The sequence below is a fragment of the Myodes glareolus genome, chromosome 3 (genome assembly GCF_982192425.1).
Source record: "Myodes glareolus chromosome 3, mMyoGla1.1, whole genome shotgun sequence".
In the NCBI taxonomy this organism is placed as follows: domain Eukaryota; kingdom Metazoa; phylum Chordata; class Mammalia; order Rodentia; family Cricetidae; genus Myodes; species Myodes glareolus.
This window is the reverse complement of record NC_142028.1, coordinates 104,340,662-104,359,623: the sequence shown is the minus strand read 5'-3', so window position 1 is coordinate 104,359,623 and position 18,962 is coordinate 104,340,662. Positions and strand designations below refer to the sequence as shown.

Below are 18,962 nucleotides of genomic sequence, written 5' to 3'. Positions count from 1 at the left end.
TTTTACACATAGTTCTAAGCAATTTGATATTATAATGTGCTATTAAGTATGTATCATATATAATGATATCATGAATAATTTATATAAAAGTGATTTTTTAAAATGAAATCTTAACCTTTTTTTGAAAGGTTTGATTTTTCGATATCCAGAAGAAGATTATGAATCTTTTCCGCTCTCAGAATCCGTGCCTCTCTTCTGCCTTCCTATGGGAGCCACTATTGAATGTTGGGATCCTCAAACCAAATACCCACTTCCTGTTTTCTCAACATTTGTCTTGACAGGTTCTTCAGCTGAAAAGGTATATTTTGTACCTTATTGATGAAGCCTGTTTTGTCCATATTTTAATGTTGTAAAGTGGTTACTTTATGTTTTATTTGAATGCTAGGATAATTTGGATAAAAGACATTTCCATTTATACTATAACATTCATTGTAAGAAGTCAGAAATAACTAGACCCACAGTCTGTACAACTCAGTGAACTTCTGTACAGTTAGAATTGGCAGACTTTGGGTCTGGTTAATTTTAGTATGTGTTTTTTATTTATTTCCAAGTTTTTTTAAGCAATAAATCATGCATAAAAATTTTCAAAGTCAACATGATACCTGTGATTATATAATATGCTGATATTCTTGAATCTTATATATCAAAATAAAGTGTTTTGAGAGAGCTATCCCCAAACACAGGTCTCAAAATAAGATTATGGTAATGATTTAAAGATACAGGTTTGGGAAGAGTCAGGATTTCATAAAACAACTAGATGACAAGACATTGAAATGATTTAAGGAAAATATTAAGCATTATGAATTAAATATGTAATTTAGCTGGGCCTCTTATCCCAGCACTTGGGAGGCTAGAGAGGCAAGCTGAGAAAGGTCTGTGAGTTTGAGGCCAGCCTGCTCTACCTAGTAAGTTTCCAGGATATCCAGAGCTACATAGAGAGATCTTATCTCAAAAGAAACAAAATAAATATATAAAAAACTCAGATGACTAGAAATTAGAAGTATGATCTTTAAAATTAAAGTATATAAATAAATACAATTAAAATTCTGTGGCTTTGTGTGTTTGTTTTCTTGGAGATAAGGACTCCCTGTGTGGCCCAGGTTGATCTCATTTACGTGAATCTTCTTCTTGTGTTGAATTATAGGCGTGTTCCACCATGCCCAGCCTTCAGCAACACACAAGTCAATACCCAAAGGAAGAATTAATGAAGAGAAAGGTAGATTTTCTAAAATGTAGCACAGAAAAGGATAAAACATGAAATTTTAAAAATATAGCAAATAGCCAAGTGTGGTGGTGCGAACTTTTTAATTCCTGTACTTGGGAGGCAGGTGGATCTCTAGGTCTGAGGCCAGTCTGGTTCTAGTCCATCCAGTGAGACCCTATTTTAAACGGAGAAACAAACAAAAAACAGCAGATAAAAATATAACCATTTAGTAAATGAATTCCTAAAGGGCAGACTAGCAAAAATGGAAAGACATAGTTTTAGTGCCCAGTACTTGGGTGCTGGGGATCTGAGCTCGATTCCTCATGCTGTGGAACAAGTGCTTAACTCACTGAGCCATCCCCCAGTTTCTATTCACTTTTGAAAGTAATGGCTTATGATGTCTATCTAGATAGAGATGTTGCCAAGTCATCTGGAAATAGGAATTGAGTTCTGGGAAGAGGTCACATAAAGATTGGTGTTCTGCTATTGAGATGATTATAGTTCAAACATTAGAGAATAAAATTTTCCCAATCGAATTAGACAAGAAGCTTTAGAAATGGCAGTATTTAAATGATGGTCAGAATTGGATCTTGTATGGGAAAGAAAGAAGTTAGCAGAATAAAGAGAAGTGTTTACTGTCAAACATACCAAAGGAATAAAGATTTTGAAGATAAAAGAAGATAGGACTATCAGTTGTGTTTTTGTTACACAGAGAATAAAGGAATTAAGCCCTGAAAGTATTTCAACTAGATTATTATTGGTAGTCTTTTGTTGTTGTTGTTTTGTTTTTTGTTAATGTCTTTTGAGATAAGGTTACTCTGTATAAGAGCCTTAGCTGGTCCTGGAACTCACATTGTAGACTAGGCTGGTCTCAAGTGCACAGAGATTCGCTTGCTTCTGCCTCCCGAGTGTTGGGATTGAAGGCGTGCACCACCATGCCCAGCTATTATTTGTAATCTTGATTTTAGAATTGTGGTAATGGATTGAGGTGACAAATAGTTACCTAATGTGAGAAAGGCTTTTAACTTGCTACAAGTGCTTCACTAGGAGGACGAGGAATAGCAGATAACTTAGGCCACATAGTGACCCATAACTTCAAATAACTGGAGAGAAAAGGACACTAGAGAGTTTAGATGTGAACCAGATGGTGATGACACACACCTTTAATCCCAGCACTCTGGAGGCAGAGGCAAATAGATCTCTGAGTTTGAGGCCAGCCTGGTCTACAAAGCGAGTTCCAGGACAGCCAAGATTGTTCGTTATACAATGAAACTCTGCCTCAATAAAACAAAACAAAATAAAACAAACACACAAAGCAAAGAAGAAAAAAGAGTTTAGATGTGAAAATCAGCTATACTTCAGTGATGTAGAGTTTGCTGTGCACAGCCTTGAGTTGTATTCCCACCACCAGACAAACAATAACCACGTACTAAACTCAGATTCAACCTCAGGCTTAAGGGCTGAAAATTCCTCTTAGAGAACTGACCAGACAGCTCAGCAGGTAAAGGCACTTGCTTCACGATCCTAGAGTCCTGACTTTGATCCCTGGGGCCCAGATAAAGGTAGATGGAGAGAGCTGACTCCACACATGTGTCCTCTGGTCTCCTGTGGTCATAGCATTTGGAAAACTAGTATCTCAGGTTTGAAGCTAGCCAAGGCTCCATGAGACCATCTCAAAACAAACAAACAAAAAACCCCAACAATTTAAAAGAGTGAAAGATACAAATGACAAGAAGGGAAAATATATTTGCAAAATACGTATCTTAAAAGATTTTTATTTTTCCTAATGGGGATTGAACTTGGACCTTTGTATGATAGACAAAGTGTTTTGTTTAAATCTATTTATACTCCTAGCTCATAAGTGCTTATATATTGATCCTTCTCCAGTAGTGCTATTCCCTGATGACTAAGTATTCAAATCTTTGAGCCTATAGGGCCATTCTTATTCAGACCACCACACAGACTTAAGTAGACATTTCTCTAAAGACACATAAATGACCAGTAAGCTTGTAAAAGATGCTCAGCTTCATGTAGTTTGGAGATACAAAGTTATGGTAAGGTAGCATTTCACATTTATTAAGTTGACTACTAAGTAACAGCAAAAATCAGAAAATCAGTATTATTAAGGATATAGAGAAAGCAGAACCCTTAAACCCTGCTTCTGTGGACAACAGATTGGCAGCTCCTTCAAAAGGAAAACAGAATTAATTATTTGATGAAGCAGTTTTATTCTGAGATCTGTACTCAGAGAATTAAACTTAGCGGTCTCTCTCTGAAAGAACTTGGATGACAGTATGCTTGTAGTATTACCAGACTTCCCAGGTATCCACTGAAGAGTGAGAGGAAAGTGGAATTTGATATGTATACACTATAGAGCATTACTCAGCTTTAAAAAAGATAAAATTCAAATACATCCTGTAACATGGATGAACTTTGAAAACATGCTAAGTAAAATAAGCAAGACACAAAAAGAATAAATACTGATTCTACATGTAGTAGGTATCATTAGAATAGGCAACTTCGTTGAGACAGAAAGTAGAATTAAAAACTACCCTATCTGAAGAGAAAAAAAAATCATGTGGGCCCAGTACATGAAGTGCTTACCATGCAGGCTTGAGGGCCTAAGTTTGACTCACTAGAACCCGTGTAGAAGTCAGGTAAGGGAGCATGTGTCAGTAACTCTGTTGTCCAGTGGCAAGATGGGTAGCAGAGACGGTAGAGTCCCTGAAGCTCACAGGCCAGCTAGCTTGGCACGTGGAGTGCAAACAACAGAGACCCTGTCAAGTAGAAGGTGAGGGTTGATATGTGTGCACATGTACTTTCTCATGGATATACATACAAAAAATGACAAATGAGATCAATGTTATGTTTTTGTATATTCCATGTTATAAAAAAATGTCATTCAAGCAAGTATAAGTTGAGTGAGGTTATTAGAGTACTCAACAGAGTAGGTAAAAAGATACACTGGATAAAAGTGAGAATAAGTAAAAAAAAAATGATTCCCCCTTTTTAAAATGCATGTGTGAATGTAGGAACACGTGTGTTGCACATATTTAAAGAGGTCAGAGGACAACTTTTAGGAGACAGTTCTCTCCTACTGTGGAATCTGTAATTTGAACTTGGATTGTCAGGCTTGCAAGGTTAAATGCTTTGCCTATTAAGTCACCCCAGCTGCATGAAGTTGCCCTTTTTCTTTTCTTTTCTCTCCTTCTCTCCCTCCCCCTCCCTTCCTTTCTTCTGTTTTATTATTTTTTTAAATAAATGCTTAAATGTGTAATCTCAATGTGTGTGGGGATCTAGATGGATTTGCATCAAAATCTGGTTGAGTTTGAGGTGAGTTAATTCATTTATCTGTTTGGTATGTAGTCACAGAAAATATTTGTTTAAACTAAAAAAGAACATTGGGCAAATAGATATCCTGGTAGAGTGCTTGCCTAGCATGCTTGAGGTTTGGAGTTTAATCTCCAGCATGAAATGTAAACCTTTTAACAATTCTTTGACTGTAGGTCTATGGAGCTGCCATCCAGTTTTATGAGCCTTACCCTCGAGAACTTCTAACAGAGAAACAACTTATGCAGCTGGGCCTGTTGACCCCCGTGGAGAGAAAAGTGGTCTCCAAACCCATCAATTCAAACAAGTGCATCTGTTTGCTTTCACACTGGCCTTTTTTTGATGCTTTTAAGAAATTTCTTATGTTTATCTACAAAGTTTCTGTGTCTGGACCACATCCTCTTCCCATTGAAAAGTATGTATAATGATGTGGTGTCATGTCTGTGGAAACAAGATACATAAGTCATTTCACTGTCATCTAACTTAGCCGCAAAATTGAAAGGGAAGGAGAATCATAGTCACCGTATTTTTACTTGTTCCCTCTCCACTGAGTCATTGATTGTGAACTTGAAATTGAAGTCTTGGTAAACATGACCTTATGATTGTTTTGATAATTCAGATTAGACAATAACTTGTATAGATGTATGTGCTCTTCTTTCTATTCATTCTTCAGAAACCAAGACAGTGAATGTACACACATACTTTGTGTAAGTGGCCAGTACAAGAATTAGATATAATGAATATTCATCTGTAAACTAATATGGAAATTACAAAAGTAAATTAACTGATGTTAACTGTGTGATTTTGGTTTTAGCACGAGGCAGAATGTTTCATATTTCTTTTTGTCATGAAAATGTTTTATAATCAAGAAAAATAGATGTAGAGCCATGAATGAAGTCTTTATGCTGTATTTTGTTTTGTTTTGTTTTTCAGACAGGGTTCTCCCATGTAGCCTAGACTGACTGCAAACTCCTGAGCCTCTTAGTTTTTGAATTCAGGGACTTTATAGGTGTTTACAGCCTCCATCCTGTCATTTTAAGTTTATTTATTGGGACTGGAGGGATGGCTTGTCAGGTAAGAGCTGAAGATTTGGGTTCGATTTCCAGCATCCTCGTGACAGCTAGCTCTAGATCCAGGATAGCCAGTATCATCTGACCTTCACATGTCGAGTACTAATATACACAGAACAGAACACTCATACACAGAAAGTAAGTAAATCAAAGTAAATGAATAAATAAAAGCTTGCTGTTTGTGTGCATTTATGTATGTGTACAAATCCATGCACACACATACCACCAAGGCACATGAGTAGAGGTCAGAGGATAACTTGTGGGAATCAATTCTCTCCTTCCACCATGTGTGCTCTGGGTGATCAAACTCAGATTGTTAGACTTGGTAGTGGATCCTTTTACTCTGTGAGCCATCTCTCTGGCCCCAAGCCTGTCATTTATAAACTGTTTTGATTTCTAGTGGGACATGGCTTTTGTTTGTTATTGTATATAATACTCAACTTCAGTAACAAAACAAGAAGGGTAGAAGGGTCATGAACTTTGTAAAGTCTTCACAGTATCACTATTCGGTGTAAAATGTAGGGTTTCCACTTTATTCCCAGAATGCAAGTTAGTGGTTTATAGTTTTACATTTAAGTTTTGGTTGTCAGATTAACTAAATTGAGGTAAAATTTAACTGATGACAAGTTAGCAAGTTTGTAGGTAAATGAGATTCTGTGATTTGTGCAATAGACTCAAGATCAGTGATGCGATCATTGTTCTTCTGGTAAGGCAGATTCTACATTCTCTCTCTCCCGAGAACATAAAACTCTGGAGAAACTTGAAAAACATTATTTTTAAATAGAGAAACGGCATTTAGATTGTTTGTCTAGAGTTCTAGTAATAAATCTAGGTTTAAATTCCTTATTTATACTTCCTTATAAAGCCACTGATAACCAAGGTTGTGAAAATAGTTTGCTTTTCTTTTTCCTTTTTTTTTCTTCCGAGACAGGGTTCTCTGTGTAGCTCTGGCTGTCCTGGAACTAGCTCTCTAGACAGGACTGGCCTTGAACTCACAGAGATCCATCTGCCTCTGCCCCCTGAGTACTTGGATTAAAGGTGTGCACCCCCACTGTCCGGCCCAAATAGCTTTTTTAAAAAAAGATTCATTTTTGTGTGTGTGTGTGTGTGCTTGTGCATACATGTGTGTAGCACATGTGTGTGGTTGCCTGTGGAGGCCAGACACTGTACATTGGACCTCCTAGAGCTAGCTAGAATTCTAGGTGTTTGTGAGCCACCAGGTAGCTATGAACTGAACTTGGGCTCTCTGATAAGTGTAGCCATTCTTAGCTGCTGAGCAGTCTCTGTAGTCCCTAAATTAGCTTGTTTACTTTATGAGAGCTGTTTTTATGTTACTGATTTCCTGATGAAAATAGTGGGTTTTGTTCTATTAGACATGGACTCACTCTGTAGTGCAAGCTGGCCTAGAACTCACTCTGTAGCCCAGGGTAGTTTTCACATTGTAGTAGTCCTCCTGCTTCAACCTTTTAAATACTAGAATTACAAGAATTACAAGAACATGCTTGGCAGATGTTTATTTCTTTAGCTCAGTTTTAATAAATGCTTTTTCCTTGGGTTCTATATAGTAGAATGAAAGGCTTGTTAAAATCTATGATACATTAAAGAAAGTAACTTTTGTCTTCATCTCACCATCTTTTCTAGGCACATCTCACATTTTATGCAAAACATCCCTTTTCCTTCACCACAAAGACCAAGAATCCTTGTACAGGTAATGAAAAAGAAGTCTTCTCATGTTAGTTTGTGCCAGGTTCTTTGAGTTTGAAATGAAGCAGTATGTCTGTATGAAATTCTGACTATCTCATTATTTAGTAGCTTTACTGAACATTTCTTTCCTAATTGGGTTTTAGATCCCAGGTGAATTAGAACTGGAGTATTACTTATCATTCATGGCATCATAAGTTACGTGTTTTCATTGGTCCATGCATGATCTTTGCATAGCTAAATTTAATAATGTAAACCTCAGAATTACGTGGTGGTCATGTTCTTAGTTTCAGAGTAACTGATATATTTTAATATTGAAATGCTGAGTATTTGGGGGGACAATGAAAAGAATTTAAACAATGCTTTCAGACTGCTGAACAACCTGCTTCTTTCCCAGGCCTAGGTAGTGACAGGCCTTGGTAGGTGTACAGCTTATGACATTTACTTTGTAGAATCAGTAAGAACAAGATAGCACAGATTGACTGCTTGACTACGGGAACAAGAGTAGGTTGTTATGAAAGTTGCTGAATATTTAGCTTTCTATTTATACTGTCTCTTCCTGAATCATAACAGTTTACAAACTGACACTGAGTAGCACTAGTTAATGAAGTGATGATCTATTTAGTATTTCTTCTAAGACGTTATTAACATTCCATAATAGGATTAAGCCAGACACTGTTGGTTTTGAATATATTTCAGTTCAGCAAGTATTAATTTGTACTAAACAATTACAGATGCTTAACTAGTCTGTTGAGTAAATAAATTTGAGGTTCCTATAAAAAATTTTTATATACCTGCATTTAACCTACTAACTAGGTCAAAATTCAGCAATTTAAGAGCTAATACAAATATTTCTGAGTAATTGAAGCTATTATTTCTATCTCAATGTGATTAAAATTATATACCTTTCTATATATTAAATAATTTTCAGTTTTACCCTTATCTAAATACTGAGACTAAAAAAATTGGTTTGACTAATTTATCTTTTTGTTTGTTTTAAGCTATCAGTTCATGATGCGTTAATATTATCACAACCAGTTTCCACACCTTTACCATTAAGGTAATGATGTTTTGCTTATTTGCTTGTTTTTTTTGCTTGTTGTTTGTTTGTTATGGATAGAACCCAGGACCTTGTGTATGTTGGACCTTACAATCCACACCCTCATTTGATAGTTTTTAAGATTTTTGTTTATTTATTATGTATACAGTTTATTTATTATGTATAACTGCATGTGTACCAGGACACCAGATCTTGTTATAGATGGTTGTGAGCCACCATGTGGTTGCTGGGAATTGAACTCAAGACCTCTGGAAGAGCAACCAGTGTTCTTAATCTCTGAGCCCTCTCTCCAGCCCCATTGATAGTATTTTAAATGCTATATTTATTTGCTTAAAACAGAATACTTTAAAATACTTCCTTGAGCCAGTCATGGTGGCATAAGCTTGTAATCCTAGCACCTTGGTGAAGCCTGTTTTAAAATAAAAAGCTATGAGTACCTGTATAGCTTGGTGGTAGAGCACTTGCTTAGCTTACACAAGCCCTGAGTTCAGTCTCCAGTAAAGAAAAAAAAGCAAAAGGGATAGAGTACTTTAGAGGCAGGATGACCAGCTAGATAAGGATAGGGCATCTCTTAGTCTTGCCATTCTTGATACCCGGGTGGGTAGTGAAGCACTTGGCATGCAAGTGTGAGGATCTGAATTTTGGTCCATAGAACCCACATAGAAAGCATATGTGGGTGGTACATGTCTGTAATCTCAGCAGTGGCCAGACAGGAAGCAAAGATAAGTGGATTTTAGAAGCTTGCTGACCAGCCAGGTAGCCCACTTAGTGAAGTTCTAGGCCAAGGATAGACCCTTTTGCAAAGAAAAGATAGAAGGTACTGAGGACTAACACCTGAGGCTGTCTTCTGACCACTGCATGCAAACCTACATACTGCATCTGCCCAGGTGCATGTACACATATTCTACAAAACCCAGGATTATCCTTCCTTCCCATTCGCAGTTAGTAATGTTCATGGTGAGCTGGTGTTAATCTTCTATATACCCCTTTGTGTCTTTTCATCTGTGTCATTAATCCAAGGTACTATCTGGACTATTTAATTTAATTAAGAGGCTATTAGTAGCCTCTTAATTGGTGCTTGTTCTTCTTCCTCCAGTTTCTTTTTTAATCAACCCTGCAGCCAGTGCATCCGCTTATGAATACGTTTCTCTTAGCCTAGTCTCTTGTAATTTTTCCCATGCTCCCTTGTTTTGCAGTTCTTGGATTATGGCATTAGCTTTTTCCTGAGTCTTTACATATGCTGTGTCCCAGCCCCATCACACCCTTGCCTCTGTTCCTTTGAACTCAGCTCAAATGTCTGGGCTTCAGAAAATCTTTCTTAATACGTGTTCATTTGAATCGCACCATATACTACCTCATTATTTAGCTACATTCTATTTCTCATTGCTAAATTACAAATTGAAATTAACATTAGATTATTATCCTGTTTAGTAAGTAAATCTTGATGATAATATTTTAGCAAAGTAGTTTGTAACCCTTTCTTTTTGTTTTCTAGTGGAGCCAACTTTAGTACCTTACTGATGAATTTGGGTCCTGAGAATTGTGCAACATTGTTGCTGCTGGTTCTACTTGAGAGTAAGATTCTGCTGCATTCTCTTAGGCCAGCTGTTCTGACTGGGGTCGCTGAAGCTGTTGTTGCTGTGAGTATAAACTTTTTCTTTTAAAGCAAAATTGCTTCTAGAGGATTTGTATTCTTCTTTAAAGAAAGCAGCTTTTAAATTCCAGCCCAGTCAGTTTAATATGAATATAATTTGTATGTATGAAGAAAACAAAAGTGACTTTTGTTTGAGGGGAAAAAAAGTCAGTTTCTAATTTTTCATATTTTAGTGTTCTCCACAGAGTAAATATTTATTACATAACATTAAAACATATAAGTGGAGTCTGCTAGTACCTACCTGTAGTCCCATGCTTCCTGGGGAAACACAAATAAAGGTCTTGTCATTCTAGGAGGGAACCAAGAAGAGACTAAAGTAACGAAACTACCAAAGTCCAACTTGGAAAGCCAGTCAGGTTATTGGGACTACTCAGAGGAGTGTGGGCGAGAGGTTACTCACAGGAGCAGGGACAGCTCAAACGCAGCTGTGCTGTGGAAATCCCATAGCCTAAATGACTACTCATGGAGGCTGGAATCCTAGCCATCTTCAGGACTTGCAGGCACTGCAGGAGGCTAGAATCTCTTCGGATTACAGGGCTGGTGCAGTTGTTTGCTGTTCCTGTGACCTAGGAGAGGGAGAGGGAGAGGTCTCATGAGACTGAGTCAGGTTTCCTAGGCCTGTTAATCTTTTGACTCTGCTTTCTCAAGGGGGATTGTTTCAATTCAAAGAAAGTTGCTATACAATATCACGGCACTTGGGAGGCTGATACAGAAATACTTATATATCAAAACCCTGCCTCAAATAAAGAATAAAGCAGAACACCAAAGGAACTCTAGTTGATTTTGCTTTAAATTTTACAAATTTATTACATGGTTAATTTCTCATTTTAACTGTTAACTGTTTTCTCTAGTTACACGTATGACTTTATTGGGAATAGGATAATATAAAACACTTAGCTCTTGGGTACATCACAAATAAAGTTAAGTTCTACTTAAAACACTGTCATGCTTTCTTACTGCATTTAGAAATCAGATTGTGCTGAATTTTTTGTTGCTGTGTGTGTGCATGCACACGCACATTCATGAAATACCAGACTTACTGTGTGGTTGCTGGGATCTGAACTACAAATCTCATGTTTGTACAAATGCTCTTTAACTGCTGAGCTGTCTTTCTAGCTCTTGTTTATTTTATTGTACTATTTTTAATTTTGTGGTGAGTGTGTGTGTGTGTGTGTGTGTGTGTGTGTGTGTGTGTGTGTGTCTGTGTCCACACATATGAGTGTGGGTGCCTGGGGAGGCCAGAAGAGGGCATTGTATCCCCTGGAGCTGGAGTTACAGGTGGTTGTGAGCCATTACATATGGGTGCTTGAAACCAAACTCAGGTTGTCTGCAAGAAGATACTCTTAAATGCCAAGCCTTCCCTCCCACTGGTCTTGCTTTTTTTAAAAGACAGACTCACATTCAGCTGAAGTTGACCTGGAATTTACTAGGTTGATGAACTTACTTTAGCAGTTCTCCTGCCTCAGCCTCCTGTGTTGGAATTAGAGGTGGGAGCTGCCATGCCCAGCCACCCTGCTTTCTTGCTTTATTCTGGAACACTTATGTTTGTGTTTCAAGTAGCTATCTTTTTCATAATGAGGCTCACATTGTCTGTACTAATATAACCTGCTCTGAACTCTTAACCATGTTCATGAGGGTCCTTTTCTTTTTCCATAGTATTACTCACTTTCTAATAGAGTAAATACTGAATTATATCTTCTGCTTATTTTCTGCCTCTTCCTGTCAGAGTAGGTATCAACAGACTGGGCAAGTCTGACCTGCCAGTTCATGTCTACCAGGGGTTGTGTGAATAATAAAGTTTTATTGAAACATAGGCTACCTATTGACTTACGACCTGTTACTGTTTTCTTGTACAATAGCAAAGTTAAGTAGTTGTTACAAAGGTTGTGAGGCCTAAATTACTCTGTATTTTATAGAAAAAAATTAGACTAATATTCTAGACTGAAGCTAGGGTCTGTTTTCTTGATACTGTGGTCTCATTGTCTAAGAGTGCTTGGCATCTAATAAATGCTCGTGTATCTGTTAAGTATATGATTCTTGAGTACAGAAATCCCAGTCTTGAATAATAATCTGTAATGTCTGGCAGGAGTGGTGGTATAGCATTTTTTTGGGATGGGTGAAGGTGAAAATTGAACCAGGCACAGAATGATGGATCTTACCTTGGAGCAAAAGCTCATCACGTTACAGTGTTATTGAGCATTTAGGTGGCAGAGGCAGGAAGACTAGAAATTCATGGTCATTCTCCACAACATAGTGAGTTTGAAGTCAGCATGCTGTGCAGTGCTCTGTCCCATATAAAAGTATGTTTTTGAATGAATCCTTGTAGTCACCGCAGTACAGTTTGTTGTTTTATGTGTTTGTGTCTATGTATATATGGACTAGTACTCATGAAGGTCAGAGGAGGGTGTCAGATCCCCTGGAGCTGGAGTTACAGAAGGTTGTGAGCCTCTCAATATAGGTTCTAGGAACTAAACCCCGGTATTCTGCAAGAGCAGCAGATGCTCTTAAGCATCAAGCCATCTCTCCAGACCCTGAGCCTACTTTTTCAACCTTTCAGAAGCTGTTCTTAAAAACAGAAACAAATGAATTGGAGTAGGTTTAAAGAAAAAACAAACCAGAAACAAAACAAACAAAACCCCAACACACACATACACCATTTAAGGTAGCAGTTTGTAAATTAAAGCTCCTATTAATTTTTTGTGTGCGTGCATATGTTTGTGTGTGTTCATGTGTTTATGAGGATGAAGGTGTATGTATGGAGATCAGAGACTTGGTATATTCCACATTCCATTTTTTTTTTTTTTTGAGATTGATTTTTCTCACTGGCTATGCTGGATGGCTAGCCAGTCATACAGATCTGCCTGCATCTGCTCTGGAATTAAACGAGTTCATTATGCTTGGCTCTTTTTTGGTTTGAGATTCTCAGAATGTTTTATATCTTCTTTATTTTAAAGAGGTCAAGCTTCACTGAAGTTGAATTATTTTAAATGTTTATTTGAAGTATAGAAAATGTTTTGTTAGATCTTGAAGTGATTCTCAAGAGATTTCTTAATTTTTAATTATTTGTTATACTTAAAATTTTAGTGTGGTGCTTGAACTTGAACCCCAGGATGCTAAGTATGCTAAGCAAACACTCTACCACTGATCTTAAGCCTAGCCCCACATTAGTTTGTCCCTCCCAGGCTCTACCCTCCTTCTTGTGTGTTTAGTTTGATTTTGGTCGGAGCTCATTAATGGGCAAAATGCCTAAGTTTATAAAAACATAAGTTTGTTATATGATTTGGGAGGCAGTTTCATCTCTTTGCTTTGGTTCTCCATAAAATATGCATGTGGGATTTGTTTAGATATCAGAAGAATTAACTTGCAAAGAGCTGTTAGGATTTGAAGTGTGCCGTGATCATTATTATTCTTGAATTTTAATCCAGTAGTATTTGTAGCCACTTAATTTTGGAATGAGATTTAAAATTAAACAGATTTATTACTTTTCAGTGGTCCCTTTTGATAATAGTTAATTGTGTAATTGTCATTGCAAATTTGAATTTGGTTAATTTTTAAAAAACTTTTCCCCTAGATGATCTTTCCATTTCAGTGGCAGTGCCCATATATTCCCCTTTGTCCTCTTTCACTGGCTGGAGTGCTTAGTGCACCTTTACCATTTATAGTTGGAGTGGACTCAAGGTACTTTGATCTTCATGACCCACCACAAGATGTTGTTTGCATTGACTTGGATACGAATATGATATATGTGTAAGTGATCCATCTTTATTATCTCACATGTGTAGTTTCCACCATATATAAATAGAGCTATTTAGAAACATCTAGAAATAAGATGAATTGGCAGGAAATGGTATAAATAAAAAAAAATTGGGGGCTGGGGATGTAGCTTGGTTGGTAGAGGGCTTGCTTAGCATTCTTGAAGCCCTGTTTTCCCTCTCTAGTACTGAATACATGCTACAGTGGCATATGCCTGTAATCTCTGCACTTGAGTGGCAGAGGCAGCAGGATCAGAAATTCATGGACCCTGTACTGTGTGGTCAGTTTGGAGCCAGCCTATGCTATATGAGACCCTTTCTCTCCAGCCCTTGTGGTCACTGCAGTGCATCTGTTTGAGAAGATACCTGCATGTGAACTGAAAGAATAGTTGTATGAAAGGAAGGAAGAAAGCATTTGCTTAGAAAATAATACTAAAGCTAAGTATGGTAGCTTATGCTTGTAAACTCACTTGGGAGATTAAAGAGAAAGATCTCTGGAAATTGGAGACTATCCTGGGATACATAATGAGATCCAGATCAGCCTTAGCTACAGAGTGAGACATTGCCTCAAATAACCCCACAAAAATTAAACTTAAAATATGCTGAAATGGATACACTACTGTATTTTAAAACTGTATAGCTATGGTGGCTCATTATTGTGTATATCTAGATTTATAGACAACTTGGAAGTTGTGAATCACTTCATGAATTTACACTTCCCTCCCTCATTTTCTACACTTCTTCCCTCTTTTCCTGAGAACTGAACCCAGGGTCTGGTGTGAGTTAGGCCTGATCTCCACCACTTGGTCTCATAGGTAGCTCTAAAATTTTGTTTGTTTGTGTAAGTATCACATATCCCAGACTGACCCTTGAATTTGAGCTAGCTGTGGTAGCCAAGGGTGCTCTTGAACTGATCTTTGTGCCTTCTTCAAGTGCTAGGGTTATGGATATGTGTGTGCCATACATTCGGCCCAGCATCCTTTCTCTCTCTCTCTCTTGGTTTTTCAAGACAGGGTTTCTTTGTGTAGCTTTGGAGCCTGCTGGAACTCACTTTCTCGACCAGGCTGGCCTCAAACTCATAGAGATCTGCCTGTCTCTGTCTCCCGAGTGCTGGAATTAAAGGTGTGCGCCACCACCACTCAGTGCTTCATTTCACTTATGACTATAAAAATACGAGTTTTATAGTTGATGGTCCCTTGGATTAAACAGAATATAGAATGTGAACATGTGGCAGTTTCTGTACATTAGGTATATTATCATTGTCATTTTAGAAGAAATTTGAGTAACAGACTTTCAAAATGACTTTTTTCAAAGTCAGATAGATAGTAAATGTTAGAATCAGGTTACAAACTGGTAATAGTAATCCAAATAGGCATGCCAGTGTGGATTTGGGGATTTAAAAGGTAACATAGATACTATGTGATTATATCAAGTAAAAAATACTTGATCAGAGTTAAATGTGGCATGCCGTTAGTTTTAAACACATGACAATTTCATAGTTGATTTGATATCTTTTATTTACTTATTTATAAGAAAGATCTTGCATAGATTGGTAATGGAATATGCCTTTAAACTCAGCACTCAGGAGGCAAAGGTGGGCAGATCTCTGTGAGTTTGAGACCAGCCTAGTCTACAAAACAACTTCCAGGATGGCCAGGACTGTTAACACAGAGAAACCGTGTCTCAAAAAACAAAACAAAACAAAACAAAACGAAAAAGGAAGCTCTTCCTTTGTGTCCCTGGCCGGCCTGGAACTTGCTGTAGAGCAGGCTATCCTTACTAAACTGGGGTGATTCTCCTTGATTTGCTCCCTGCTGCCATCATACTCAGCTAAAGTCGGTGTTTTCTAGCAGTCCTGGAGCATAGGATTGCTACAGTGCCTTCAGTCAATTATCTTTGCAGGGAGGACACGATATTTGCCTCTGTGCTGGTGGTATTACCACCCAGGGAGTATTAGAAGTTAATTTCTACTTGGAGGTTCTTGGACCATGCAGGTAATACTTGGTTGGACCTGCAGTAATTGAAGGGGAAATGCCTTCTTCCCATTGAGAGCTAAGCTCAGTCTTAGTTTTCACACCCTACTTGGTTATGATCAAAAGTGAGGCCTTTAAAATTCAGTGCTCTCTTAGAGGTCAGGTGAAGGTGTCCATTCACTGAAGACTAAGCTATAACATTAAAAGAAAGCCTGGCACATACATGCTGAGTTGTAGGAGAGCATTTCCCAAAGCCATTGTCTTGGCTGTATTTTATGATACCGAAGTATAAAATTTTGGAAATTTTTGCTTTTACTTAGCTTCTATCTGCATCTTTATTTTTTTTTTAATGCTTTTATGGTCATAGACTATGTTAAATAATGTGTTTGATTTCCTCTTACACCTCTGTAAGGAATGCAGTGAACTACTTCTTTGTTAAATTCCAGCTCTTGGTTTGGGCATATAGTATTTTAGAGTTCTGTGAATAGGCTAATGTCTCAAGTCAGTTAATTTCAACCATTAAAATATAATATTTAAACATACCTTTGGAAGTCAGATTTCAAATCAGTGTTGTACTATTTACTGTGGTGGTAAAGGCTGTTGGAGGCTTAGATGGAGGCAACCATCTTCAGTGTGAAAAAATGCCCTTTTTAACTTTGAGATAGAATTTTGTTTAGTACAAATGAATTATAAATAACAGATTTTTAAAATTCTGGTTTAATAGATCTGATGAAAAGAAGAACATAAACTGGAAACAGCTTCCCAAAAAGCCATGCAAGAGTCTGCTTGGAACCTTGAAGAGGCTGTATCCCCAGCTCTGCTCAGGTGAGTGTGGCGAGGGAGTAGGACACTGGCTGTAAACACAAATGAGCATTGTCTCTGTCTGTCTTTCTTCCTTACTTTTAGTATTTTATTTCTAATAGTGTTTGTGTGTGCACGCATGTGTGTGACATGTGCATTCACAGGTGGGTACCTGTGGAAACCAGAATAGAGTGTCAGATTCCTTTGATATGTAAGCTTCCCAGCATGGGTGGTTGGTTCCATGTAAGAACAGTGTGCATTTTTAACCACTGACCCGTCTCTCTAGTCCCTTTTTGCTGTTTTGAGACAGTGTCTTTGCGACCTAGCCCAAGTCGGCCTGGAACTTGTGATTCTTTTGTTTCTGCCTCTCGCCTACAGTATTTTAAATGGGAGACTAAGATAAGATAATATTAAGATAATTGTTAATCTAAATATTGCGTGCTGCATAATTAGTTATTACATAACAGATAATGTTTAGTTGGGTTTTTCTTTTTCTTTTTTTTTCTTTTTTTTTTTTTGCATTTTCTCTGTACTCTGGCCTCCTTGCTACCCTCTGTTCTGAGAGCTAAAAGTGACTTCAAACTCCCGATCCTTTTGTCTCTACCTCTCAAATGTTAGGGTTGCAGATGAGTTACAGGGCCAGTTTGTTGAGTTCTGGGGAATGGACCCAGGACTAGGTAAGCACTCTACTGTCTGAACTATATTCCTAGCCTACTTGTTTGTTTGTTTAGGGTTTTTTGAGACTGAATCTCAGGTTTATATGGGCTGGTCCCAGTATTTAGGGATGATGAGGCAACAAGATGTTGAGTGTGAAGCCAGCCCGAGTTACATAGCTAAATTACAGAAAGACTATCTCGAAGAAGAAAAGAAAAAAGAAAGAAAAAGGAAGTTGTGGGCCTTATTTTGACTATTATCATTCAGTCATTATACAAATAGATATCATATATGAATGCCCTGTTTTGTTTCTACTTCTGTTGTCAGTTTACCGAAAAACTCAGGAAAGTTCAGCAATTGAGATGACTCCAATTGAAGCAGATTTCTCTTGGCAAAAAAAGATGACACAACTCGAGATGGAAATCCAAGAGACATTTTTGCGATTTATGGCATCTGTTTTAAAAGGGTATAGGTCATATCTCAGACCAATCACAGAAGCTCCTTCAAATAAAGCCACAGCTGTGGATTCATTGTTTGATCGACAGGGTAAGTGTCAGATCACATTTGTCTTCATTGACGTCAAAGGTATTTCAGGTGCTGTACTACATCTGTAGAAATTAATATTCAACTGTAAAGAATTCCCATAATCTGGATCCTTAAAAATAACCTGAGGGTGTTTAATTTGAAGAGCCCAATGTGTTATGTGGATTCACAATACGAAATAGTCCATTATCTCAGGAAGACACATCTGGGACTGGTCTTTCTTTCTTCCCTCAGTTTTGCAGTTTGTGCCTTTAAAAGACTCCTCAACAGTTATTTTACAGACTGAAGCCACCAGTTTTTATTCATTTTGAAAACTGTGACTTTGTTCCTGGAGGAAACATATAATTTTTCTTAGTGATTGTATTTTTTGTTTTGTTTTGCTTTTATTTTTTGAGACAGGGTTTCTCTGTGTAGCTCTGGCTGTCCTAGAACTCACTCTATAAAACAGACTGGTCTCAAACTCAAAAGATCTGCCTGCCTCTGCCTCCTGAGTGCTGTAATTAAAGGTGTGCACCACCATGCCAAGCTGGAAGCATTCTTTCAAGTGAGTAATTTGAAGGACTTCATTATAAAATGGAAAATAACTGGTATTTATTTATTTTTATTTATTTATTTTTATTTATTTAAAGAGGTCACTACCAGATGAAATGTTTAGGCCTCTGTGGCAGCAGGAAGGTTCAGCTCTGATAGACTGAACATCGAGCAACCATGCATAGCATATTGATTGATTGTTACACAAAGTTGTTTTTTGGGTAAATTATTCCCTCGTACCAAAGCCCCTAATATAATCTATATATATAGTTTCTCTAAAGGAAAGCATCATGCCCTGCTACTTCAGTTATTATTGTATATAGTTTGCAGTAGGCAATAATCCAAGAGCTTTAGGTGCACCAGGAACATGTTGTGACCAAAATCATACAAAGCCTCTAACACCCCTTCAGAAAAACAGTTCTACAAATCACAGAAAATGATCACTATTTTCCACAGTAATTCTTCAGGTCAAAGTACTTCTAGAAAACAACTATTCATTCTGATGTTTACCCCAGATACAGTGGAAACTACTTATTCTAATGTTTGTCCCAGATACAGCGACTCTTAGATTCATACAATCCCTTCACATACGTGTTACTTAAGTTCAATAATTTTGTCTGCTCCATCCTTTCCCTTCCCCTCCATTTCATTTAATGTGCAATGCAAACAGGCTATCATTTCTTCTATTA

The 18,962-nt window shown here is 37.5% G+C and overlaps 1 protein-coding gene across 1 annotated transcript in view; it reads left to right on the top strand.

Annotated features, from left to right (window-relative positions):
* The window catches only part of Dennd4c (DENN domain containing 4C), a 94,462-nt gene that overhangs the window by 32,405 nt on the left and 43,095 nt on the right, over window positions 1-18,962 (top strand). Inside the window, exons 5-12 of the mRNA XM_085686229.2 lie at window positions 129-298; window positions 4,711-4,949; window positions 7,246-7,312; window positions 8,307-8,365; window positions 9,861-10,005; window positions 13,591-13,766; window positions 16,469-16,569; window positions 17,527-17,745. Coding sequence (XP_085542355.2) covers window positions 129-298; window positions 4,711-4,949; window positions 7,246-7,312; window positions 8,307-8,365; window positions 9,861-10,005; window positions 13,591-13,766; window positions 16,469-16,569; window positions 17,527-17,745 — 1,176 coding nt within the window. The remainder of the gene's footprint in view (window positions 1-128; window positions 299-4,710; window positions 4,950-7,245; window positions 7,313-8,306; window positions 8,366-9,860; window positions 10,006-13,590; window positions 13,767-16,468; window positions 16,570-17,526; window positions 17,746-18,962) is intronic.